The sequence below is a fragment of the Bactrocera latifrons genome, unplaced genomic scaffold (genome assembly GCF_001853355.1).
Source record: "Bactrocera latifrons isolate USDA-ARS-PBARC rearing strain unplaced genomic scaffold, ASM185335v1 scaffold_380, whole genome shotgun sequence".
In the NCBI taxonomy this organism is placed as follows: domain Eukaryota; kingdom Metazoa; phylum Arthropoda; class Insecta; order Diptera; family Tephritidae; genus Bactrocera; species Bactrocera latifrons.
Genome location: NW_017537024.1, coordinates 202694 through 230687, shown reverse-complemented (window position 1 = coordinate 230687; position 27994 = coordinate 202694). Strand labels below are relative to the sequence as shown.

Sequence of the window (27994 nt, the reverse complement as noted above, 5' to 3'; positions counted from 1 at the left end):
CGCTATCGCCTCATCTATAGCAAATACTTCCACATATCCACAGACACACACATAAACATGTACACATATTAAGCTATCTTCTGCTTGTGCATAACATTTTTCCGTCAGTCTCTTGACGCATGTAACCATCAAACATACATTTGTATTACATATTTACAATGTGTACACATTTATTGTTGTGTGTGTGTGTGTTTCCTAATTTCATGCATTGCAATCACTTGTCTGCGCATGCGTGCAAACCGTGTGGGCTTTCCTCTTTCTTAATCACTTGCCTGCCGTTGTTACAATTGCTATTATGTTAGCGTTGAGTGGCGTTGTTGTTATTTTTGTTGATGTGTTATTGTTGTTGCAATTGCACGCTTGGCATGACATAACATTTGGTAATAGCAGCAAAATGTATTTAGCTGCTTGTTGCGCATCAGATTTTTTGCAGATGATTCACTTGTCTCGTTTGTCAGCCGACAATGTTGGGTTGTGGCCCCTGTCTGTGCCAACAAATGAGCGTAGATCATTGCCGCAATTAGCATAATTCGACAGTAAAAGATGCACGGCTGGTGGGTAGACTATTTGCATGTACATGTGTGCATGTCAGAAAATTTGCAAGTGAATATGCTTGTTAATTGAACGCGTGGATTTCTTGTACTCGACTTTTGGCGCGCCCTGCAGTAATATTCGAAAAATGCCGAACTGATGCCATGTTGTCTTTTAAGGAATATTATGGAATTAATAATAGACTTCAGTGCTGTCATGTTGTTGAAATAATAAATTTTAAAAATATATTGAGGAATGTTGTTTAGATGTTGTGATATAAAGTGTTATCCTTGTTACTTACGCAACTTTGACTGTTCTGGGAACCGTTCTCGGTTTGACCAACCCAAGATCATTATAACCAGCTTCGGGATAGAAAAAATGATGTTACACATGTACAATCTAGCAAAACAAATAATTCTAGTATATCGAATTTATGTCCAACTATCGATATTATTAACAACCCACCGAGGTTTTCTCGGTAAAAAACAGATTAAAAAAAAAAATTCCCATATAAAAAATTAAATATTTTATTCGATTTTTTTTATTGTTAAACATACACACATACACTATTAATGCAATTTTGAAATTTTTGGAAAGAAATATTTTAATATTTTTTTTTTAGTAGTTGTAATCGAAAAAAAGTCCTTCGTCCAAGTCTTTAAGAATTGTTTCTCAAAGACCTGTGTAAAGTTTCATTAGGAATGGGTGAGTAGTTTAAAGATGGCGCATTTAGCCTAGCTAGCCTCGAGCGCACAAGATCTGAAAGTTGTATCTCCGAAACTAGTACTCATATCGACTTGAATAATTTAGCATAATATTCTTGAGGTATTGTAGATATTAATAAGACAATAAAAAAATCGTTTGTTTGAAACCCGTAAACCCATGTAATTTGTGAAAAGCTCAAAGCGCTTTTTCGTTTTATTAGCGTCTATATCATCGATAGTAGAATGGTATATTAATTCATTTGAAAATGCTTACTAATCTCATATCCCATTTAAATATTTTTTCTCTCCATTTATTGATTTCTTTTTTTTCCATTTCTATTATCAAGTGTTTTAATTCACTTAGAGTCTTAAATTCAATTCTTCCAGGTCAAACCTTTGCATGATGTGTATCAACGTGAAATCGAATTGAACCTTTGGGAGCCAATCAATCGTTATTGGGCTGAATGTTACGAGGCCTGTAAAGCAGCCTCGAAGAAACGCGGCACTTATCAAGCAGAAAATCGACGAATTTTCAATGTGAGTATTTTATGTTAAGACATAAAGAATGTTCAGTTTGTATATCCCGTTATCGTCATTCCCGACAAATGAGCGGCTTCTTCAGCAGCTAAAAGTCAGATCGTTATCTCAAAGGCTGTAGAACTTTATAGACAGTAGACAGGCGGACAGACAGACGAACATGTCTAAATTTACTCAGCTCATCACGATGATTATTTTTATGTACATATATTTTAAAAGACACACATAGTCCAGTTTTGGTATTTTGCGATACCAGATGGAACTCAGTTTCTAGCTCCAAGAAGAGTAGTCATCCTTTAGGATTGCTACCTTTTCTCACTATGTCCAAGATTACCTCAAGGCATTTGGTGCGATCTTTGAGAAAGAATTGTGTCCCATTTATTGAAGGGAATCTCCATAGAGTAATTTTGAGCTTTCTTGTGAACACAATCATATCCGTTTTCTCCGGGTTCAACCCCAGACCCGCTTACGATGCCCAATTCTGGACTGTATGGAGAGTGGGTGCTAATAGTCCGAGGGTACCTATTACTAAGATGGCAATGTCGTCCGCATATGCCACTGTCTTATCAGCCTTGACTTCCAAGTTTCTTAGCTCTTTATTTACCACTAATGTCTATTTAAACAAACTTCCTAGGTTAATTTAGGTCGATCCATTCTGCTGTTATACGTCTAGAAGTCAAAATTCTTTTGATCCATCGTTGTATAGCAGAATCAACCCATATTGACTGAAAACCGTTCAGAATACTTAGATTCTACCTGTCTTCGGTATGAAAACTACTGTGTGACACATACCTAAACTTCATTCATCCTCTAAAAATCGCCTTTGACCATGGCTTATCCCTGCCATCAGAGCGCATTCTGTAGCTTGTAATGGTCGAATGAGCGGAGTGCCCATTCAATTTTATTCTCCGTAAAGATGTGTGCGAGAACGTTTGCCGCATTACTTCCTTTGTAGCGCCTTATAGCCCGGAAAGTGCACCCTACTAAGTAATCCAATGAGTCCTGGCAGTTGTCCGTCCACTCTCAGCTATTTTTGCCAATTAGACCTAGAGAGGTGGGTCTTTTGGGTAATAGTTTTCTAAGTCTCGCCAGCTCGTGGGTCTTTTCAAATCCAATAAAAAAGTAAAATAGAATCCAATTAAATTGAAGTAGAAAATTTTTCAATTGCTATTTCAGATTAAAATTTTTTAATTTTCTGTTCGATATTTGGAATGAAAATATGAAAATTATTTTTAATTTCATTTAAATGTTAATTCAATTATTTTTAATATATTTTTTGAAACCCTGAATTTCAGTAAAAAAAAATTTAATAATTTTTGTATTAATTTTTTCAATTGAATACTTCTTACTGATTTTTTCTATAAACAATAATAATCTCAATTAGTATTTAATTCTCATCCATCGTCTTTTTACAGCAAAAAATCGTAATGCCTTGGAAGGTACGACAAGTCGAGGAGATGACACGTCTGAATGCCGCTACGCTTGCGCAAAAAACCACAAATAGTCACATCAAGAAGCGTTGGAAGATGGCCAAACGTTTTTTGTATGGACCACGTGGCCCATGGTTTACGGGGTAAGTGAAATGAGAAGCGCTCAGGCGGGTCTAGTGCCAGCTAGTCCAGCATGTAGTGGGCAGCCGCAATTTGTCTGCCGTGCCTTGTGCACTCGAACGCGTCATGACATAATCACGACTAGCAGCGATCGCACGCCTTTCCCTTTTCGCTTGCGATTTAATTGTGGAATTCACAGCGTATAACTGAGCTGCAAATTGTATTAAGTATTGTGCAGTTATAATTTCACTTTATGAATACTTACTTACCTTACTTTTGGCTGTCGCATTGTAGTGGCGTGCTGAATGTGCCAACGAACTACGGCGATTGTAAGACGAGTAATTAAGTTTATATTTTTAGCTAAGCCACTGGATAAGACACAAACGAATTGCGATTTTAATAATGCGCTGACGGATTTTTTGTGTCTCGTTTTCTTTGTTTTCACATATTTTCATCTCATTTATTTGATTTTGTTTTAACTTTTACATGGTCTCTTTGCCTCGTCGCTCATTTCATTTCGAGTAATCAAGGTAATCAAAATTTGATTCGTAACAGTTGCAACGGATTGAACGTGGCGTCTTTAAATGATGTGCAGGCACTGCGTTTAAATCGTTTTTTATGAGAAACTCGGCAGCACCGCGTTAAACTCAACTTAAATTAAAACGTATAATTGTGCTTTTAATATGATTTTCTCTTTATCTCCAGCGTCGTGGCGAGCACAGCCGCAATCAAGGTATCGATTTACTTTCTAACTGAAATATAACTGTTATTATTTTTCAGTTTTTAATTAGGAATTCATGTGACAGTCTCGTTGACGTTTTCGCAGCTGAGATTTATGTGATAGTTGTACATTTTTGTTTTGCTCTTATGGTCTCAGTTTTAATTGAATAGTGGTGGTGTCAGTCAATTCGGTTAGTTAGAAAGCCAATGTATTATGTGATCGTGTTTACGGTACTTTAATGTTTAATTTTCTTAAGCTTTATTAATTTCACAGTGCGATTACTGACCTTCGAATTGTACACGTTTTTTGTTTTTACCAAAAGGTGTGCAATATGCAAGTGTATCGATTTTATGGTTGATATGAAACTCTTTCACGAAAATTTATACCAACTATGTGGACAGTTTTAAGATTTCAATAGCAACTGATATTCATCTGGTATCGCAAAGGACAAAACTGATGGCGTGGCTTGGCTCATGGGCCTACCCGATTAACCTGACCTAACTTTTAAAGTTTCAAGGCCTTATACTCTTAATTTAACTTCTTAAGATTTTGTTATAATCTGAACTGGGTATATTAAGTTGTCATAGAAGTTTCTATTACCCAGATAAAAACGCCGGATACTCTTTAAAATATCTATACAAAAGATAATCGTGACAAGCTGAGTCGATTTAGCCACGTCCGGTCTCGAGACACTCGGCACAAACGAGTAAGCGTTGTCTACGCCAATATAGAAGAAGAAGTTCTTGAGGTATTGATCTGGAATTTCTCACAAGTTTTTTTCTAGCCAAGAGGGTGCTCAGGTGTTGAAAACACCAATATCCGACCACTACAGGATATAGCTGCCATACAAACTGAACGATCATTTACTTCGATTAAGCCCGTTAGTCAATGCCTCTCGATAACCTTGTAAGGAGATTTAACATTCACTTGGCCAAGATGCCCCTCCTATTTGCCTTATTTCTCTCCTACAACAAATTGTAGATCCCTCGCTTTGTGATTCGAATACTCCTTCAGCATAAAATTCAACTTGTTATATGATTTAGGTCAATAGGCTTGAAGCAAGCCTAAGTTATATCTATTATAATAAAATGAATGATTAATCAATTTTCACATTAAAATTATATAGTTGATAAGCCACTTATGCAAAACACCTTCGCAATTTCATTGACATTGTGCACGCTGCGCATGCGTGCAAGCCGGACTCTTAGAACGGTCACTATCAAGACATTTTCGCTGCGACAAGTGTCCTCGACTATCGAAATCGAGTTCTTAGCCGAGTAAAATATCAATTGCCGCTTGACATATTTGACAAACTCACACAAATTAAAATACCTTGCATTTTTCATCAACGCTTAAGTAATTGCGTGCGCGTGTGTGTGCGCGACGCATGCGTGCCGAAATCCGTTCTGCTGCGACCGGTGGGGCGCGTCCACTAATTGCTTGCCGTAAATTGAATAAAAAGAATAAAATAATTCGATAGCCACATTTGCATAAGCAAAAATAAATAATACAACCATAACAGCTATTGCACTTGATCTAATTTAACCGGACGGACAAGCAACTGAAACGCAATGCAACACCCAAGCCAGTTGTCGATTGAGACAAATTTTTTGGTTTTCTTTTTTATTACAACTCATTAGGTGCTCAATATTTATTTATTGTCTCTTTGCCTCAAATGTACATATGTGTGTGTGCATTTGGGTTTCTGATTCTTCATTGCGTATTGCAAATGCACACAGCTGTTAATTGACTTGTAATCGATGTTTTGATTTGCCAACACCTTGAAAACGATTTCATTAACAAATGTGAATTATTTTGAATGTCAATTGAACTGATTTAACTCTGCTTTGGAATTGCCATAGTAATGAATTGAAATTGTACCGGTATTTTAGTAGAACTCAGTTAGTAGCCAGCGATTGTGGTTATTACTTAATAATTTGTAGTAATAATTAACTTTGTTTCTTGTCGAATCTTTTTTTCGAATATAATTAATTATTTTCGAAAAAACAGTAATTTGAAAATATTGGGTTTTTTGTGCTCGAAGATCGCTCTTTTAGCTTTGTTGCACAACTCAGAATAAAAGTTAAATTAACATTGAGATATTTGCTCGATACTTGATAATCATGGTTTTCAAGAGTCGTTGCATGATCATCTAAGGAGCGATTTTAGCACCGTGGCAAGAAAATATGTTGACTTAAAATTTTAAAGACTGTTCTGATATCCGCAATTCCGACAAATTAGCAGCTTCTTTTTTTTTTTGGAAGACGGGAGCAGGTGCAAAATTTCTCATTGATATCTCAAAACTTGAGTGTTAGTATGTGTATATGCAGACAGACGAACAGACAGTAGGGCGTGGCTAACAAGATGCAACTCGTCACGCTGACTATTTATACGTAGGTTGCCTTTTATATTTCGGAATTTCGCAATCCCAATGTTGTAATAGGAACTTTACCGCAAATTTTGATCTTTTTTATGTTTTGCGTACTTAGAATATTTTGATATGCGAGCGCTATTTATGCTGTTTACAGTAACTTAAAATATTCAACTCGGTCAAAAAATCGGTATTCATGTTTTTACAACTGCCGACGTGGATTAAGTCAGAAACAGAGAATCGATGAACTTATTTCAATTTTTGGTGATTAAGCGCCATCAAGGACCAGTGTTTAACGATGCAATGACGAATACAATCCAGGCCGTAGATTACTCCAAGACGAATTTCCTGAATGTTCGTTCAAAATCAGTTGTTGTTCCGGTAACTATTTATGCTGTGTGCCAACTGATAGTCAAGTGATCTATCGTGAGATTTTTGATAAATATAATCATTGGATTTTAAGAAAAATCTGTTCACGTTGAATTAAACACAATTTGTCATTCGCTCAAAAGAAACCTCGTTCTTTGACAATTGGTTCAAACAAGTGTTAAATATTTGGATATTTTCCAAAATTCCACTTATACCAGAGTTCACTGTTTACGCATATGTGTACTTATATTATGTGTGTACTTTTATATATTAATTTGCAATAAAAGTTTTATTACTTCACTTCATCTGAAACTTTAGTTGTCCACACCCAATTAACTTGTAGATCACCACCGAAAATTGCACCAAATATACATACAAATACTCATATTTATATATGCAAGTAGGCTTACATTGAAAGTGCATTAGCTGATGTAATATCCGCCGAAATTTTCCAATTTTAATTTTACGCATAATTTTGGTGTGTTGATTGGTCACATGGGTGCCACAACGGGCTGCACTAGTAAACGTCAACATACTCATAAATCTAATCAAATATTATGAAACTTTTGCAATTCTTTACTTAATGTGTTATATATTTATATGGTATACCATACATACGCAAATATGTACATAAGTTGTTTGTGTAAGACAAATAGCGCTGCTGTTAGTGAAACTGTGTGAAATCTATTGCAATAAATTCAACTAATTTAACAAATTTAATTTAAATTTTTGGCGATGTGGCAGTTGTACGCTGTGATACGTTTATACTAATGCTTCTACGAAAAGTTTTCCTGTATATTTTATCCTGCAACATATTTTGTATATTTCGGTGGAGAATTATATTAATATTTTGAATTATTAGTCGCAGAAAATTTCCATGGTGGAATCTCAAGTATCGACAGAGCATCTTAACTCTCAATCCCTCTCTACTTAGGCGTTTTATTTCAATGCCCTTTAGTGTCCCTGGAAGGCAGAAAATATAAGATCCCAGAACTTTCAGCTTGAATCACGCGAATGCGGGATTGTCAACCAATTTTTTTTTATGTTAGTTGGTGTTTTCATATTTGTAAATTCCTTTGAATCTTTCAGTTGAGAGTAGTGACTTTGTATTTGTTTTACTGAGAATAGTTAGCATGATTCGTTTGATAACTTGTGGCTATTTTGAAGTAAATTTCATGATGTCATTCTCATTCTCTCGTCTCTTTTGGCGAAAAACCTCGAACAATTGAACTTCGCAAGCTTCTTTTGAGGTCAACATAATCATAATTCGTAGACAGAAACAGGTGCAATGCTTTGGTGCTAACTCTGAACGATAAAGTGGATGAACAAACAATTCAATCAAGTTTATGGAGCTTCTAGCAAGTCACTACCGATGTGTATGACCTGCTGTTGTTATGATGAATGGGCGATTACTTTCTTCATGCGTATGTAATTGTTGACAGTTTCCATAGGTCTAAAGTAGGAGACTGTAGGGGCACACAACTACAAAGCACATACATCCTGAACATTAATTCTGGCTTGGCCACAAATAGCTCATGCTTACCGCGATTCGATCACGACCTCTTCTGTTTGACGTTTTCTTAAGCAACCAGCTTTTTGTAACCTGTAACCATCCACTTTAGAAATGGATCGATTTTGTTGGGATTCAGCGGCGGTTAGCAGATAGAAATATGGCCTAAACTTTTTTCGTTAACTCGTGTGGCACTCATACATAAAGCTTCGTTTTGTATCCAGTCATATTCTAATGGTTCCAAACTGCTTTTTGAGCAATGCTTAGCTCTAGGCCAATCGAAACATTGACGGTCGACGATCTCTACTATTTGATCAGAATTTTCGACAATTGACCTTTAAGTATTTGGTGCAACTAAAATCACGGTCGATTGGCCAACAAGATCGTGTCACATCACACCATTAACCTTTTCCTGAGGGGATATATAAAGTCTAAAGTCTAAGCGTACAATCCCACTTCAATTCAGGCCTTGGATCAAATCATCACGCGTGTCATTCGCAAGTTATCACTCGAAATTCTGGAACGAGTCAACGGTTGGACCATTTGAGAAGTAGCCGCGGCCAACATTTGAGAGCGATAATCTTCAAAAAGTAAATGCCAAAGAACGATTTTTCGAATGATAATACGAGTAAACATTTCCCATTAAATTTAAAGTTTCTGTGTTTTTTCGTTAAAAAAATAGAAAACCTTGAAATGGATCACCTCTTAGTATCCAGACCATAAACACTATTCATATTGACCTGGCTTGTGTTGTTCGTCTTATTAAAGAAAAATTGTAAATGAAATATTTTCTCCTTGCCCATATATTAAGTTAAAACACTGAGCCAAGCAATCGCAAGACTTTCTGATACGTTTTTTAGCACTATGTCGTATATGTCTAGTGTCATGTATGCCACCGGACTTATACAATACGAGATATAGATTACTAAAGCCAGCTATTAAAGAAATAATGGATTTTTAATTAAACCTTTATCACTTATAGAACGACAAATCGTCAAGATAGTTCTTCCTAATAACTATTGAAGGATTCTTTCATGAGTAAAGTTCCTGAGATGGTTGCTCAAATTATCATGGGTTATAGAGTGAAATCTGTAAATATTTCACATAACCTATAATATAACATATATACATAACCTACACTTGTGCTCACATAATTAAGTCACGCCAGTAACAGAACGAAAGTTTATTCAAAGCAACTTCTATGGTACATAAATGAAACTTAATTTTACAAAAAATGGAAGAAATTTTAATTCAGTTCAAAACAGAATTCTTATTTTTTATTTAACTTCTAAAATAATAAAAATATTGCGTTCCTTAGCCCATCCATGTTGGTTTGCTCATATAATTAAGTCACCTAAAGAAAAATGTAGTTATTCGAAGTATACGACATTTTTTTGCAGTTTTACCTTACCTAAGACTAATACTTAGTTGGATAACCTTTATTACGTAACACCTCAATACATCGCTTAGGCATTGTTTGGACTAAAGTATCACATTGAGCGGGACTAATTTTGTACCACTCTGACTATATTATTTGCCATACAGAATCTTTGTTGCGAGGTTTTCGTGCAGCTACGGCTCTTTTTATAATCCCCCAATCCAGAATTTTAATATTTCGACTACGTATCCAAGTTTTAACGACCYRCGAGCAGTGTTTGGGGTCGTTATCGTGCTGGAAAATCCAAGCTAACGGTAAGTTGTCCACATAATCACCGTCTAAATTGTTCTCCAGTATTCCTTTGTACATTTCACCTRTCATTTTCTCGTCTATTTTAACAATCGGGCTAACGCCTGAYGACGTAAAGCAACCCCACACCATCASCGATGAACCGCCATATTTCACGGTTTTTTTAGTGTATTTGGGATTGAGTTCTTGCAAAGGGGGTTGTCTTACATATGGTTTCCCATCATTACCAAATACATTAAATTTGGATTCGTCACTCCAAACCACCAAATTCCAAAATTTAGAGTCCTTACAGAGATGGTCTTTAGCAAACGCTTTTCGCTTTTCAATATTTTTTTTTTTTTTTTTTTTTGAAACAATAGGTTTTCGTCTTGCTAAACGGCCATTCAATGAGTTTTCTTGTAGTCGTCTCGTACAGTTAGCGCAGATATTTGTACGCCGTGGTATTCCTCTAATTGAGCCCTAATTTCTGTGGAGGTTAAAAATGGATCAGACTTACTTAGCCTTACTAAGGCCCTATCGTCAGAACGGGTGGTCTTTCTTGGCTTTTTACGCGGTAAATTTTCAAAAGTCTTATTTTTTTTATAAAATTTAATAGCGTTATTAATTTTGCCTCGAGAAAATCCTAAAACATCTATAACTTCGGCAATATTTTGATATTTTTGAAAACATTCCCATATKACCCTTCTTTCGCTTGAAGTTGTGCTTTTATTCTTGCCCATGACGACGATGACTACAAATTTTGTTAAAAATAACTTAATTTAGTAAAAAAGAACAATATTGATGTAAATTGTGGCGAAAAAATTTTTATTTACCCGTTTCAAACAGAATGACTTAATTATGTGAGCATACTTTTATTGACAATAGATGGAAAATTCATTTAAACTCTCCCAAACGAAAATACTTGAATGCGCTGTAAATCGGTGGCGTTCCTAGAATAACGCAACTTTTTGCTCGCGCAATATTAGGGATGTTGCATAAAGAAATATATCTTGTTTTTTTACATATTGTAAAAAAGTACTGAATGACTTAATTATGTGAGCACAAGTGTATAATATTATTTATACATATAAATATATTAACAAACCTGTTCTAACTATAATTTTATGTTCTCAAACGTAGGAACAGTTGGTTTTTGTTTTTCAATTAATTTGTTTTGTAAATTAAAAAAAGTTTGTTTTTTGTTTTGAAATTGCATACTTTGATACACTTTATTCGGTTTACATATGAGTATTAACATACAGTAATTGTAATGTAGGTATTTATCGCGGTCAAACAGCCTTAAAATAACTAATAAAAAACGAGAATTGTAACGAATAACGAAGATAATATTTTAGTATGAAGAAGATGGTAAAGCGCGTGAATGTACATATGTATGAAATATAGAGATATTTGAACATATATAAATATTTATAGAAATATAATAACAAGCCAACGAGATTAACATATAATAATAATAAGCATTAAGCAAAGGSCCACGATGTCAACGTCCTTCGGCTGCAGCAGAGAGCGGAGACCAACTGAAGTGCGTATGTATGTATSTATGTGATTGAGAGTGTGTGTGTTAGCTACGACTACCACCACTACTACTACTTTAACGGTTGTTCTTACGGTATTTGTTAAAACGTTTACAGTAGAATTCCGTCTGCTGCCGTGCGAGAACACTTCAAACCCGGATACACTTTGCGGCATACTACCGTTAGGCGGAGCAAATGCCAATGCTTTTGTTTTGTTGGACGGTTTGTCTGTTTGTTTGGTGGTTTTGTTGGCTTGCAGAGGGCTACGAGTAATGTTGTTTGTAATGTGTAATGTTGTTGTTATTGTCATTCATTCAATCATGGGGTGATGGCAGCGGCAAGAGGTCGGCAACGGCAATACTTCACATTTTCTCATATGTGAATTGACTAAGTGTAGTATATTTGTCGTGCTTGTTGTTGTTGCAGAGTTGTTTTCCTTAAACATGCAGCACACGTCTAACCGTGATAGATGGGTGCAGCAAGTGGTGCGTGAGCAAGCGCTGGCAATCCTGGCAAAGCGCCCAAAGCTGGCAAGCCTGACAGAGCTGGAATGGCTGGAATGGCCTTCGCAATGACTGGTGCGTGCAATAGTGGGGCTGGAGCTAGAATCTTGGCAACTGGGGCGACAGCCTTAACGGCGAGAGGTTCGCGGCGAACGACTGCGTTAAAACCGTGCACTGGATCGGCAGCGTATTCGACAATGCGACGTGTGCCATCAGGCTCAATGAGCGAGTAGGCGCCCTGCACCACATCACCGCTGCGGTGTTCCTGTTGGCTCTTCACATCACCGGTAGCACCATCCTGGAGGAAAGGTGACAAAAAGCGAAAGTTCAGCGTTTAATTAGCCATTGCTAAGCGTGCTGTGTAGGCTTTAATGCGGCGCTCATACTCACATGTACGTCATAGCTGAAGCTATATTGTGGATTGGGGTCGTATGGCTCGGGAGCGGCCACCTTGGCGACGGCAAGTGGCGCGGCGTACTTGGTGATGGCGGGCAGCACAGGCGTAGCGATTTTCGTCAAAGCTGGCAGTGCAGGCAAAGCGGGCAACGCCAGACCAGGGTAACCGTGGCCTGGCAGGACGGCGACGGCGCTAGCGGCGGCCACCAAAGCGCTGAGAATGATCAACTGCAAGTAGAAAAAAAGTGTCAACAAGCGTTAACTTTCTGTTCTAAGCAGCAGCTGCAGCAGCAGCCAGTTGCTTGGACAGCAGTTGTGCAATTTTGCTAATCCTTCGGCGGAGGTGCGTGCGTGAGCACACACACACACCCACAAGCAGACACACTTGCCTTTTGTACCATGATTGCTTGACTGTTGCGTTTGACAAATGAAATTACTCTGTGGTTCTATGCAAGATCAGCTATTGCTTTATATAGGCGCAGCAGCCAGCCGATTTTGCTGCCACTTCGCAGAAAATGTGTGCATTGAAATTTACGCCCGCTTGTACTTGCCATTTGGCTGATGCAAGCGACAAACAACAGTGAAAAAAACAACAACAACTCCAACAACAACAATACAATTTATACATGTCTTTATGCAAAAGTGAGAAAAAAGTGCCAGACAACAGCAGCAACAACAAGAGAACACAAAGGCGTATTAGACGCATAGAAAAAATGTATCTTTGAACGAAATTAAAATAATTCATTTTTCGTCGTTATGGTGAAGGCGACGCCGGTGATGGTGGTGACGGCGGAGCCTTAGCTGAATGCTGTGCGCGTTGAGTGGTGCTGAGCGCGGAGGCGGCGGTGGCCACGTTCGTGATTTAGGCATAGGTTAGGCGCTTATGCGCTTAGGCCTATAACAACGCCACTGCAACGAATGCGACATAACAACAACAACATATCTGCCAACAACAACAATGAAAAATAAGAACAGCAAATGGCAAGAGCACGCATGCCACCAAGAAACAAGCCCCACACACACCCATCTCGTAACTGGTGCACTGTGCCAGTCTTAGCCTCAGCGGTTTGGCGGCTTGCTGGCTTAGCAGCGCTGTAAGTTGCATGCCCCACAGGCGTCGCCCAAGTGCACATACAGTGGACAGTGTGTACGCACGCGTTTGCGCATGCAATTTTTCAGCCGCCGCGAGGTGGCAGGGCATTTTTTTCCAGCGCCGCCACTCCATATACCAGTTACGATACCGTACGTAATGCACAATTTAGGCCTATTAAGCCACCACTGCGGCAGATCGAACGCGTGTCGAACAAGTCGAGTAGTGGACAAAATACTAACGATTAAAAAATGCAAATACTAGCGCATACACACACATATACTCATACACAAACGTACATGCATATACATAGTCCGTTAGGGGCATGCATTTCGTTGGCGGCTCCTTTCGTTGTCACTGATTGCGGCCGCTTTGGCTGCACCCCTCAATGCTGGCGGTTGGCGGCTGGCGGCTTCCGCCTTAAATGCTCGCCTTTAATTGACAAATTTAACTTAGCATTTCGTTTCGGTTTTAATTTAAAAGCAAAAGTCCCTAAAATCACGCAATGCTTTAAGTATTCTAAGTAAAGTGCCTTAGTCGTTCGTGCTGGTAATTAGTTTTAAGCTTCGTGTCACTTAAGTGTGCCGAATGTGTTTAGAAATGTCACGAGGTGTGCCGCTGCGCATAACGAAATCAATAAATAACATATGCATCTGTTGCACAGCTGTTAAAATAATTTAATTAACATCTTAATCTTAGAGCTTTGATTAAAGTTCTGTCCCGCTATAAGAACTTCCTTCGGTCTTAAGAGTAAAAGCATTTTGCAAGATAATCTCAAATAGTTGTCTGGCTCTGTATATTGTTATTCCATTAGTGTAAATCGAAATTTCCAGAACGGAAGCGAGTGAACCATTGTTGTGCTTCACAAACAAATTCAGCATCGTTTCTGTAAACTTCACAAATTTCATTGGTGTCTTGAGAGACGTTCTTCCCTTTTTTATACAAACATTTCAAAATGCAGCGAATTTCTTCATTATTTTCACTCGATTTTGAACAGCTGTAACATTTTTTTTCAACTTCCCTGATTTTTTTTTTTTTTTTTTTTTTTGAATGAACTTAAAATATTACCTTTCCAGTATTATATGGTATGTCACAATGTGATTGGTAGCACTGGAGATATACGACTGCAACAACATCTATTGAAGAAATACGAAAAGAATTTTTCGACTATCCAATGTTATCGAACTAATTTCAGACTTAGGAGAAAATTACTCGCACCACCGGAAGGGAGCGTCGACGAGCGTGACAAGCTGGTCTGTCTGTCGGCCTGATTGTCTGTATATATTCGAACTAGTTCCCCTAAATTTTTCCTCGTGTCCTTTACTCCCAAAGACGCTGCTCGTTTGTTGGAAGCGCCGATATCGGATCCCTAAAGCTGCCATACGAATTGATAAAGCTTCGTATGGAAATATTCCATCAAAGTTAACATTTTTTCGTATTGTGAAATTATACTGAGTTATTGGAACTTGTTATTCAATATTAAAATATTTAATGACCGAAATATGAATTAATGTTCTCAAATAGTGACACAAACCTTAGTCAGAGCAATGATGATTTCCAAGCACTTGATCCCATGTTTGATTCATGATTGCTAATTTTTTTTTAATATTCTCTACCCATGCTCTTGCATACGATATCTCTGCAGAAAGATATCTGACGGGAACGAATAGCTCTTATTATTGTTTTCTAAAACCAAAATTATTTCTTTTCAATACGCACAAATATTGGCAATACTTCACTAAGAAGTTCAAGGTTATCAGTAAGGCTGAATGGATTGATTTCAACTGCTTAGGGATAGTACAATCAAGAGGTACACTGACGGCTCGAAAACGTTGGAGGGAATTGGAGTCGTAGGACCACGCACCAAACTATCCATACCTTTGGGAAGTTTTCCGTTCATATTTCATGCAAATATTCTTGCCGTAAGTAAATACGTAGAGATAAACCTCCAATGCAACTATCTCAACGAACTTATAATCATACATAACGACAGTCTAGCGGCACTCTGCCTTCGAGATAAAATCGCTACTGTTGATGGAGTGTAGATAACGGCTGAATAGTCTCTCGAAACGTAACTAAGTGCACCTTATATGGGTGGCCGGTATATTCGTATATTCGCTCACCCGCTCCGCAGTGACCACTAACATGGTAGGACTTGAACCCTTCATCGCGATTCGTGTTATACCATAAAGAAGGTGTTCCGCAATTAAGAAGATATAAGTAGGGAGAGGCATTGGCAACAACTCCAAGGCATCCATCGTGCCAAGTTGCTGATGGGTGGTTACAATTTAAATATGTAATTAACCTATCAAGGGACAAACTCAGGCCTCTTGTGGCATTCTACACTGGCCATTGTAAGCACAAGACGTACTATATAATATGGGCACAGCATCTTGTGTAAATTTCGGGTTCTGTGACTGAAACTGCCGAATACCTACTAATTATTTTCACATCAGTCTGCTGACGCAGGATAAAGGCCCTTGGATCCATGTTCCCAAATAGGGATCACATCGCCTGATTAGCACCTAACAGTATATTGGAACTTTTCAATATGCTGGAGCGAAGTGGGTCATTGTGACTTAAGATATGGCACAATAGAAATTAGGTCGCGGTACAATCCTCATCTCTTCATCCCAGACAGATAATGAACCATTCGATAGTCAATATTTTGTTTTTGGAAATAGTGATTGGAAATCGCAGTTCGTCGTAAACCACCAGATTTAAGGGCAGAAAATTCATTGAGTTCTCATCACAATGACATTCTAGCATTGTAGTGGGTGAATTTTTGCCAAATACAAAACGAAAGTCATCTCTCAGGTACCTTATTCTCCAGATTTGACTCACTGTGAAAAACTGAAAAATCCGTTTCAGGGAATGCGTCAAAGCAAATCCATTAAAAGTCAGTTTCTGAAGTCACTAAAGGCCATCCCAGACGAAGCTCGTAACAAGTTTGTGGAAAATTGGATGCAACTTTTGCTCAAAAGAAGCCTCTTTTTAAAAACAATCTTCTATTACAATACGTGAAAAAGTTTTCAGTCAAGGTCTGCGAAATTACGAATTGTAGGGAACTTGATAAAATAATACTCTATTTCATGAATTTTTTTCCAAAATATGCTTTTATTCTCCAACAGCGTTAATTTGTTTGCACATGCGCGTGTGCGCAAACGTCAATTTTCCTTTCAATTAGCTGTCTGAATATTTCGCACAAATTTTTTCCAAGCAATTGCTTGTCTACTCACTCCTTTGTAATGTTCAACATAAATAAGTATATATTTTTTTCTTTTGGCAAAAAGTATTGAAATTCGCTTGTTGCCAGCGATTACGTCGTTGTCAACATTTTGCCGTCTTCTTTTTTCTTGCAACATGCACTTGCATAGGTAAATAAGCGCGTACATATGTACATATATGTATATCTAAGTGTTTGTATACATTGTTGTAATAGCAAGAGTATCATATGAACGAACATACATATTTATGCTTGAGGCAATTTTCTTGGCATGCCACTTGTGCGAATGCAATTAGATTCAAACTGACAGTTTAACAACGAAATCCACCATAAATTGCCACTGAGTGGTGCTTGAATTTATATTGCAGAATTTGGTGATATCAATTATTTGTGATGAATTCCAATAAGATTACTTCCCCAATCAGTTTCAAAATGCTAATGTAATTTATGCCAAAAATAGAAAGGATTACCGATTTCAAGTTTCAATGACTCTTTCGAGCATATCGACAGGTTATTGGCGAATAGCACTCGTCATTACTCCAAGACCTGCATCGAAGCGAGATTGTCCGCATAGACTTTAGATTTTACATATCCCAAAAAGTTTAACGGTGTTACACCACACGATCTCGGTGGCCAATCGACTAGCCCAAATCGTGAAATTATCTGCTCACCGAAGTGTGTGTGTTGAGGCGATTTGTGGAAAGTGGCGCTGTCTTATTGAAACCGAATATCGCCAAGATCACGAGATTCAATTTCAGGCACCAAATAGTCGGATATCATAACGCTATAACGGTTATGTTCTCACCGCCATCAATGTAGAAACAGCAGCTCTTGGATCTGCTCTTCGTCTCAAATGCGGACTTTCGAATCGAAGGAAGGTCTTAAAAACCCTCATAAATGCTCTAATTGCTATTAATTACTTAGTTAATTCAAATCTCATTCAGGGATTCTCTAACTTTTTTAACCTGTCCGAAAAATCTTCTTTTCTGGAGGTAGACCTCCATGGCAGCTATAAACTCCTCATGCAGCTCAAGTTTTTCTCTGGCGAGTGACTTATTCAAATTTGGAAACAAGAAGGAAGTCGCGCGGAGTTAAATCTGTACGAAACCGTTTTTATTATGGATGAGCACATTGTCAAGTATAAAAATGACAGTTTTTCTGAATAATAAGTAAAAGGCTGTGTGATAGCTTTGTCATCAGATCGTCAATGTAGAGCATACTTTTTGATGATCAGAAGTCGGTAGCCGTCCTTTATCCGGCCGATAGAAAAGTTTTCCCAAACAGCGATAAATATCGTTATCAAGTGGTCTCGCTTGTTGTTCATAATGAGCAAGCTCGACTCAGATTGCACCGACATCTTTTCCACATCCAATATATGCTGCATATACAATATACCAGGATCTATTTTAAGATCCATTCAAAAACAAGACCGAATCACCGACAGATATTGCTTTTTCCAATCTTCTGTAACCTGCGGACATGATCGCTTTCACATACGGGGAATACGAGTTCGATTCAATAATTTTGATAGCTCTCGTATATGATATACGATAAAATTCTTTTAAATGAACACTCTAGCCATTTTTATATCCTGAACATAACTATCAATATATATATAGACGATCAGAGTGACGAGCAGAGTCGATTGAGGTATTTAGATCTGTCTGTCTGTATGTACGTGACCTAGTTTGGGATATCATCACTGTTATCGGTCTTCTCTAGCATATATTTCCGAAGGCACCTGCATAAGTTCTGAAGAAATTCTTCACATCGGTCTAGCAAACATATAGCTGTCATACAAACTAATCAAGCAAATTAAGTCCTAGGTTTTCCAAATTGGAAAACTTCAATTTAACAAGGTATTTTCACGATCTCGTATGGACAAACTGACCGATCAAAATTAAGTTCTTGTGAGAAAACTTGAACCTATGGAGGCTATTGTAGCTTCTGCGCAGCCGAAGTTAACGTTTGTATTTTTTTGTTTTTGTGAATTAAAACTTGTAGTGTGATTATGTATTCTTATATACATATGTATGTATGTATATTCCTAGATATCATAAAGTATATTTTTTCCTTAAAGGCGATCAGTTATGATTTTGTAAGCGTTTTGTCATTCTTATTTATCTTGCTAATAATACGCACATTTTAAATGTAAGCAGCTTAGAAGGGCTTGGCGAGCATTAATAACTCTCATAACTGCAAAATATTTGAACACATAAACCATGGCAATGCGTTTTTCTGCATATTTCATGAGACTTTTCAATTGCAAATGATTTACGCATGTCATAGACAGTCTGGAAAAAAAATCAAAACAAAAAACAAAAAAAAAAACCCGTGGTCAATGCGTGCGACATTCGTTTCGGCTGAAATTTAAGGCCGGACCACTGGGCGTATACGCAATTGACACATGGAAAGAAACGAGAAAAATCATAAATATCGAGAAATAGTTCATGCGTTGGGCTGCCGCTTGCTTGCAACGAGGAAAATAAGCCAAAAGATAGAAAAGCATTTGTTTGATTTCGATCTCAAAAGTGTTGCCGAGTGATTTATTACTACAAAAATTACATTAAAAATTACACAAATGCAAACTTAATGTGAATGTGTGTATAGTTTGGTGTGTTATGTGCATTAAATGTAGTTAAAAATTACATAACAACTCGAAATTATTCGTTACAAAACAACAAAGCAATAACTAACTAAATTGACTTCAGACAATTGTAAACGTACAACAACAAGAACACAAAGTCCTGCGCATCATGCTTTTCGCGCTACAATGTCCACTTCTTAACATTCGCTTGACTAGCCTACTAAATAGTTGTGCGTGAGATTAGATATATAAGTTAAATAGTGCAGTAGGAATGCATTTAAAACTACAGATAGCCGGCGCCGTCATCCAAGAATTCTTCATCACCACCTTAACCTTGGATGAAGCGAGCTGGCAGAGGCGCTGGTGCAAGTGGCACGACGGGCTTGGCAGCCAACACTGGCGCAACGGGACCGCGTTGGACGACGGCGTTGAAACCGTTGATGGGATCGGCGGTGTAGAAGACAGTACGCAGGGAACCATCAGCATCCAAGACGGAGTAGGAGCCTTTCACCACATCACCATCGCGCACCTCCTGTTGGCTCTTGCTGTCGCCGGTGAGCGCGTCCTGTACGTTGTAGGCGAAAGCGTATTGTGGGTGTGGGTCAATCTCGGTGTTGATGGGCACAACTGGTGCGGGTACGGGTGCGGCGAAGGCGACGGGCGCCGGGGCAGCGCGTAACAGTGCGCATTGAGCAACGCCGACGAGCGCTAAGCATACGACAGTTGTGTACTGAAAGAGAGTAGAGAAAAGAAATCAGCAAGTGATAAAAGTAGAGGGGCTTAAATCCACTAAATCCTATTCTTTGTGACCTACCTTGAGGAAAGCCATTTTACTACTTGATTTGCTGTTGATTTGTGCACAGAAAAGTGTGTTGCTTGTACTTAGTGTTTGATTACTTTCGTTGGAGTGATGTTATCAGGCCCATCTGTCCGGCTTATAAACAAAATGCGCCACCCGCACGAATTGGCGCCGATATTCAGTTTTTTGAAATTTTGAAATCAATTTGGTTATGGTTGTGAATTGTGACATTATTGCCAGAAAAGTAAACGCTGGAGTGACATAATAACCTAACAGCTGTTTGGACTACGCTGCCCTCCAATATGCCTTAATAATAAGTCGTAGTACAAATGAAATTATAAACATTGCTATTATGGTTAGTGAATGTAGCAATATTTGCTTTGTCGCATGCGCGTTCATCGCCATTTACTTCGACGGACGTGCCGCGCCGTGCCAACTGTTTGGCCACCACGCTTACCCAATGCAACAGCGACTCAGCGACATTAAAATGATCGATTACCAAACATAAAGGCATTTTAAAAATCGCTTTGCGTATGTTTGTGTATATGTGTGTTGCGAGTTTATTAAGTGGATGAGTAATATGGGTTCGCGCCCACCGCCCATATATATGTACATATATGCCCACAAGGCGTTGGTTCTTCAGAGACTTCGAGCGCGCAAGCAAATTAAAGCGCCTCAACGCCTGTGGCTCTCACGTTCCACAACGCGCACATTAATCATTAAAATGAAAATATTTACGTTACGCTGTGCCATGCGCGTTTTGTTGTGGAATGTATAGTTATGATTGCTTGTCAGCGTGTCCAAACGGCACTGCGAGACATACGACAGATAACTCAATTAATGGTACAAAGTATGCGCCATGTACATATATTTTGAGGGGCTTAGAAGAGGGTCGTTAGCATTTCATATGCTAATGACGCATAAAACAGTTAAAATATCAGTTAGTTTCTACCAATTAGATATATCCATTTTATAGCATACGAAAATTCGTATTTTTAAAGTAATCAGAGGAAATTAAATATAAATAGCTATTCGAAGGCAAGTTATCTTTAATTTAAAAACATTTCGATTTTGCTGAAGTTTTCATAATTTTGTCCGTTTAAGCTTTATATCATCCGATTAAATTTTCCGGCCTTTGCCTACATCAAATTTTGGTTTTTCAGTTTCGATTAATTTTTGGAGCGTCTTTGCTAGATTATTGGTCAGTTTCGTCATCATGTCCATAAACCCAAGTCTCGTCACCAGTAATTGTGCGTTTGATAAATGTAGGGTTATCAACAATTTCGAGAAGCATCTCCTTTGCGACCCCTACTCGGCGTAGATTTTGCAAAAAATCTTCACTGAATGCTTTTTGCCACGTAAATATTTGGCGTCGTAAACAATCTTTTTTTTTTATCGTGATTCACTAAACTATTCGAAAGGGTTATTCATTTCGAGGTTCCCTATTTTTTTTTTTAAAGAAAAAACACATAAACTTCAAATTTTAATTTATCATTCGAAAGAAAATTCTTTGGCATTTATTTTTTGAAAATTATCTTTCTCAAATGTTGGCCGCGGCTACGTCTCAGATGGTCCATCCGTTGACTTTAATTTTCTGGTAATTGCACCAAGGCCTCAATCGAAGCTTGGTTTTCCACATAGACTTCAGACTTTACATATCCCCACAGGAAAAAGTCTAACGGTGTGATATCACACGATCTTGGTGGTAAATCGACGGACTCAAAACATGAAATTATCTGCTCATCTTCTTGGAACTTTTAAAGAACCCATAGATCGAAGCGATGTCGCTTGTGAAGGTCGAGCGACTTTAGTTCTTGCTCAAGCTATATTTTGTATGCTTTTAATTGAGCTAAGTCGTTCTATACGTCAGTCCAAGTTGTTGCGAATGGCGGCGAATCGATTCCGCATGGTCTTCGTGTACACTCTCAGCTACGGCTGCTATATTTCCTTCACTGCGTCCTGAATGTAATCTATTTGGTCGAATATTATTCAATAATGAATGCTGGGTCTCAAGATATGTTATGATGTTGTAATAACGCTCAGTAGGCAGATTTTGTTGTCCATAGGTTAAGCTAAGCGTGCGAAGCGTCTTTTGACATGTTTTGTATTATAACTTTTACTCCTTTGTGAAGAGAAATTAGTATGCGTTAAATTAAATATTATAAATGGATAGCCAAAAATTACACTTCTAACAAAACAATACTTTATTATGATTCCCAAAAATATGAAACCCTTAAACTCTTCTTACATCAACATATTGCTATTAATTAAATAATAATTCAAATGCAGGTTCCACAAAGTCTTGACCCCTAAATAAAATAAATGGTAGCTTAGTCCTATTTATCACACAACAATTTGACTCTAAGGCCAACTTACTTATATATATACATACTTACATACATATAAAAAAAACTCAAACATAGTCATATATTTCTTATGCAAATGCATAGACATAAATATAATCGAATAAAAGTAATCTCAAGCGCTCGCTTGTAAAATCAACACAATTAAATCGATAGTGATTTAAGCGCTTGTCAGTAGATCAATTTTTAACGCTGCAACACTGCCACACAAGAGCAGAGCACGTAGCCCCGCTTCGTGAGCGTTAACAGGTGGTCAAGCCAAGCAGGCGAAAAATATAGTGGCAACGTGTGAGCTACACGGCGGCACTTCTCAACATATGCAGCTGCAAACATAGATATTTACACATGTCTATATGCCCATATATACACATATGTAAATAAATATATAAGTATGTACATGGTAGATACAACGTCGAGCGGCATATCCGCCCAATCGCTACGCTGACACGCTCTTGTTGGCAGTTAATTTGACGCTGCGCCAAAATGATTTTGTATTTGCAGTTCACAATTCACCGCTGTTAGGGCCATAATTCTGCGTACGCTTACTAATAACAACAACAAATGCAATTTTATTTGCTGCATTTACTTGTTTTATGTGCCTACTCCTGCATTGTGAATGCTGTGCCTATCGTTTACGGCCGAAAGGTGTGTGAATTCACCGAATTTGGCGATAGAATATATTTATTGATAAATTTCAAAGTTTTTCGCGAGCACAGTGCACCAAGAAGCATATGTTTTATGTATTTCTATGTATTAAAATCGAAATATATATATATATAGTTAGAGGGCCGAAAAAAGCGAATTTTCCAGTTTTTTTTCTAAGAAAACTTAAAGGTATTTAAATTTGTTAACAAAATAGCGGTTTCTAAAAAAAATCGATTTTTGTCTAACTTTGCGCGTAACTTCGAAAATATTCCCCAAAACGATATAAGATTTTCGGTGTGCATCCTTAGCTAATATACATAAAGAAAATAAGATAAAAAAATTTAATTCATGCCAATTATGGACGTAATCAAGACGTCGGTAGCGTTGAATAGTAACTCGACGAGAGTAAGGATGCAGCAAATTTCAGAGAGACACTGACCTCCATTCACAGTGGAGTCAATAACACTTTCACCGACTTCCCATAGTAGAGGAAGTGGTCTAGTTGTCCTGAGAATTTGGAGTGACCCTTGCGTAATTTCGTTCTGGAGTAGCATTTTAAACTTGTTGAGAATTGACCCTGACACACAGCTCAACACCTCCTTGCTTACCCAATGAATACCACCAATTTATCTCCCATCTTCCTATGGTCCGACTGTGCCCAAGCAGCACGTTTCGTGGGCCTACCGTTAGATTACCAACTTGAACAAATCGGTTGAGTAGTTCGACCGGAATCATGTCTGCCGGTTTAAAAAAGTGTGTTTTGAGAAAAACGCGTTTCGAGCGGTGTTATTATTTTTGGGTCTTTTTCGAAACCTTCCAATGGTAAAGTGGTTATCTACACTATAAGGGAACAGAAAATGCAAACAAAAACGAAATTTTGAAAAATGATTACCCTACTGATCCCTTAAAAATATTCTTAAACAAATTGAAATTTTAAACAATTGTAAGATGAAAACTAGTACAACTTTGCAATTAACGAATAAAAACAAAATTTTTTAATCAAAAAAATGTTTTTGTTGTGTCTCTTAAGGAGAACAATTATTTCTTCTTCTTTTTACTGGCATAGACACCACTTACAACAGCGCGCCAGTCGTTCTTGGAGATTCCAGGTATAGCCAGGTCCTTCTCCACCTGGTCTTTCTCTGTGGAATACTCTCAAAGCTGAAGTGTTTTCATCATCCTTCCATCGACTGCGACATTCGCCGTTGGCTATGCGCAAAAGACCACAAATCTTCCGCAAAACCTTTCTCTCGAAAACTACTTCGTATTATTCGAGCGCCGTGTTAAAGAATGTTAACAATTCATTGCTATATTTTACTGGAAGCTACTGTGAAGTTCGCACACAAATATAGACGAGTTTTATCAATTTTTTAAATTTTTGAAATATGCAGATACCTAAAATACCTACACTAACAGAAATTAGTACGTTTAGTCTCAAAAATATGAAACTTATTTATAACAACTAGATATTTGATAATTTCGGGTACTTTTGGACAATAATTTTTGGATTAAAATAGAAATTTTTTGTTATATTTTGCGTGGTCGAAAAAGTCTTATTGTATATCTTATAGTATTGCTAATCAACTTATTTTTTTTTATACAATATTTACAAACACTACTGCCCTAAGGCTGAGTAATAACAACAAAAATTCCACTTTTTTATCTAATTTTTTGTTATTTGCCTGCAGCGCCTAATTGTAGGCAATATTTTTCCAAATTGCATATTTTTAGAGTCCAATGATATCTTTTGTACAAATATGTCTAGCCTACATTTAGCTCACTGTGGATTCACATGAGGTCCGGTACCACATAATTGCATATTTTTAATACAAATTTATGCAAAACGATAAACAAAGTTCAAAATCAACAGTTCACACTATCTGCTGTTCTATGTATAACTGTATGCATTTATGCGTGTATGCATTTTCATCTACTGGCAGTCCTCATGGCACGCCTTTTCCACAACTGTTGTCGCATTGCAATTGCATTACTAATATGGCCAATTGCTGGCTTTTACAATTAATGATCACCACGTTGACCTAGTGAGCCCAGACTGTAGTAGCTGCAAACTGTAACAAATGCGCTGGCCAAAAAAGCGCAAATGCAGACGCGAATTGCGCTACACCATGGTTTTACATATGTATGCTTATGAATGAATGTGTGTGTGTGTGACAAATAAACAACACTGTCGGCTACAACAGTAGCCATCAACAGCCGAAAGACATCAATCGCGCTGAAACCGCTAAGAAACAAAGAAAAAGGCGAAAAAGTGTGCAAGACCAGTTACCATTTACGGTTATAACTGCGAAATAGCTGAATAAAATGTCTGGAATTTAGTGTTTTTGTACTGAATTCTTTATTTCAGTAAGTGCACAAGCTAATACACGAGACTCTTTGCCGCGATTTCCAATGCACGCACACAAACACCACATTGTGTATGTGTATGTGTGCGTACGCACAATCACTTTCTATATATAGGTGTTTGTGTGTGTGTAATGAAGCTGGAAATCGCGGGCACATTGCTCTACAGGCATATTTACATACATAAAATGAACAAAAAAGAAATCAAAAATTAAAATAAAATTAATTATAATATTCAATATTGCTAATAAAGAATTGATTAGAGATGCACAATAGTTGAGATGAGTGAGAGTGATGGATGCTTGGGTGAAGCATGCAACGACATACGTGTACCATAACAACTACGCCGCCAATACTGGTGCGCGCACACACACAGCTTTGTGTCGACAGAAGCAGCCGCACTCGGAATGTTGTTGCTAGCAGACTGTGGCGTGAACCCCGTTATGAGTCACGCGTGGTGGCGCCCAGCGCGCGACGTCGCTTAATGAGCGAGGATGATCGCGAGTGATGCGCGCGATCGCGAGAGTGTGTGTGTGTGYTTGTTTTTATAATTGTAGCTAAGAAGTTCTAGTTGACTTTGTTGTTTCCGCATGCAGACGAGCGCTCTGCTAAGACTATAAGTGTATTTCATAAGTTAACAAATAAATTGTTTAGTTATTAATATATGCATATATATATGTAGATATATATTTCTGTTATATATAAGTTCCTTTGTTCGGTTCAGAAGTCATATGTCCATAGATCAGCAGCGCGGTCAACAACACGAAACAATTACGATAAATAATGCTCAGCAACCTCGACACGAATGTGAGGTTAACAGAGGCACACTTAGTGGTGTCCATAGGCAAGTGCTGGTGCAGCGTACGCCACCTTGGCGATGGCGGGCGCAGCGTAAGCGACCTTAGTGATGGTGGGCACGGCGGCTACGGCGACAGCGGGTTTGGCCACTACGGCTACCGGTGCGGGGCCACCTTGCTTCTGAACCACAGCATTGAAACCGTTAATTTTGTCTGCGGTGTAGGTGACCTTGCGTATGGAACCATCTGGTTCGGTCAACGAGTAACTGCCGTGCACGACGCCATTGACGAGCGATTCCTCCGCCGCCTTCGAGTCGCCGGTTTGATGATCGGTTACACCATATGCGAAGCTGTATTGTGGATTGGGATCGTATGGCTCCGGTTCGATTACCTTGGCGACGGCAACAGCTGGGGCAGCTTTGATGATGGTGGGCGCTGGTGCTACGGCGTAAGTGGGCGCGGCTTGTGCAACGTAAGTGGGCGCAGCTTGAGCGATGAGAGCTGGTGCTGGTGCATGTATCACCTGCTGACTGATGGCTGGTGCGGCGGCAAGGATTTTGGGTGCTGCGTATGTAATGGCCGGCGCGGCGGCGGCAATTGAAATGGGCGCGTGTAAACTGAGACCGCCATGGCTGTAGATGTCACCGGGTGCGGCAACGGACAGCGAGATGCTGAAGCAGAGAACCAACGCCACCTACAAAGGAGTAGCACAGAAAGAAAGCTAATTAGTGTACACTTTCAATTCTAAGTAGAATTGTGCGTAGGTGCGTCAGGACGTGAATTCCTGACGCACCACCGCGCGTTCGTTGATGATTTTCGAAGTCTACCTTTGTGATCATTTTGCTACTATATGTGCTTGTTGCGACGATGTTAGCGTACAAAATTGCGATTGTGGTTTGAGATAAATCCCCCAAGAAGCCTGCACTTTTATAATCGAATGTGAAGAATTTCTAAAGCCGCACGACTATTCGCGCGAAGATCGTACGAAGCTGCAACGTCAACAGCTGCGCGCCATTACTGTCAACCACACCGTCACTGCTGCGACACATACCATCAACATGTACAGCAACAACATGCCACTTAGCATCACAAAAACGCTGCATTAAATGCAAAAACAAGAGCACAGCGTCCAACTTTTTGGCGACGTTCGACGTTTCGATTCAATGTGATTGGCATCGCAACAGTCGCAGCTAATTGGTTACCATTGCATTGCGCATTCGTGCGATCCACTTGTGCCGCTGCCCAATGCAATCATCTAGTTTAAAGGCAGCAGACCAGTACCGATTTATGGTCAGCAGTGTGATTTCATCATTGCGCTTTGTGCGAGCGTACTGCGAGCATTTTCTCAATGAACGCACTAAAATTCGTTGCCATAAGGCGCGCTGTTGTCGTGCTTCTAAATGTCCAGCCTGACCATATGGACTCGTGTGCGGCGTCAACGTTTGCCAAGCGCGTGAACATCTATTTCACCGCCCAATCGCACATGTGTCATGTTCATAAAACTCAAATCACACAACATCGCCTTGCGCTGAGAATTTAACGGCCGTCTCTGGCTGATACAAACCAATTTTTTTTATTTAACACAATAAAAACGGTTAATTTTTCAAACTGCTCGCATTTTATCAACGTTTTTCAATACGCACTTGAAGTGCGCATGGCGTCACTGACCAAAATACCGACCAAATTAACCGCTGAAGCAGTTAGTTACTCTGTGATAAACTGGTGTATTCGCG

General features: G+C 38.5%; 4 protein-coding genes across 4 annotated transcripts in view; 1 reads left to right on the top strand and 3 right to left on the bottom strand.

Moving 5' to 3' along the window:
• LOC108972139 (neurobeachin-like protein 1) overlaps positions 1–27994 on the top strand; it is a 70698-nt gene that overhangs the window by 1801 nt on the left and 40903 nt on the right. The window contains exons 2-3 of the mRNA XM_018938639.1: positions 1623–1772; positions 3188–3345. Of these exons, the coding sequence (XP_018794184.1) occupies positions 1623–1772; positions 3188–3345 (308 nt within the window). The remainder of the gene's footprint in view (positions 1–1622; positions 1773–3187; positions 3346–27994) is intronic.
• LOC108972150 (larval cuticle protein A2B) lies at positions 11726–12821 on the bottom strand. Its single transcript, XM_018938652.1, has 3 exons — positions 12783–12821; positions 12388–12621; positions 11726–12295 (listed from the first exon to the last, which is right to left on the bottom strand). The coding sequence occupies exons 1-3, from the start codon at positions 12792–12794 to the stop codon at positions 11951–11953; spliced, it is 591 nt and encodes a 196-aa protein (XP_018794197.1). The 5' UTR covers positions 12795–12821; the 3' UTR covers positions 11726–11950.
• On the bottom strand, positions 19218–20193 carry LOC108972151 (larval cuticle protein A3A). The gene is made up of 2 exons (XM_018938655.1): positions 20111–20193; positions 19218–20026 (listed from the first exon to the last, which is right to left on the bottom strand). Exons 1-2 carry the CDS (start codon positions 20123–20125, stop codon positions 19625–19627), a joined length of 417 nt encoding a protein of 138 aa, XP_018794200.1. The 5' UTR covers positions 20126–20193; the 3' UTR covers positions 19218–19624.
• On the bottom strand, positions 26036–27143 carry LOC108972149 (cuticle protein 21). Its single transcript, XM_018938651.1, has 2 exons — positions 27089–27143; positions 26036–26955 (listed from the first exon to the last, which is right to left on the bottom strand). Exons 1-2 carry the CDS (start codon positions 27098–27100, stop codon positions 26293–26295), a joined length of 675 nt encoding a protein of 224 aa, XP_018794196.1. The 5' UTR covers positions 27101–27143; the 3' UTR covers positions 26036–26292.

Bases quoted from the DNA above. Each gene is read 5' to 3' on its own strand.
- LOC108972150 (XM_018938652.1), bottom strand. The intron at 12,296-12,387 runs GTGAGTATGAGC...CCTTTCCTCCAG, and splicing joins GCTTCAGCTATGACGTACAT to GATGGTGCTACCGGTGATGT.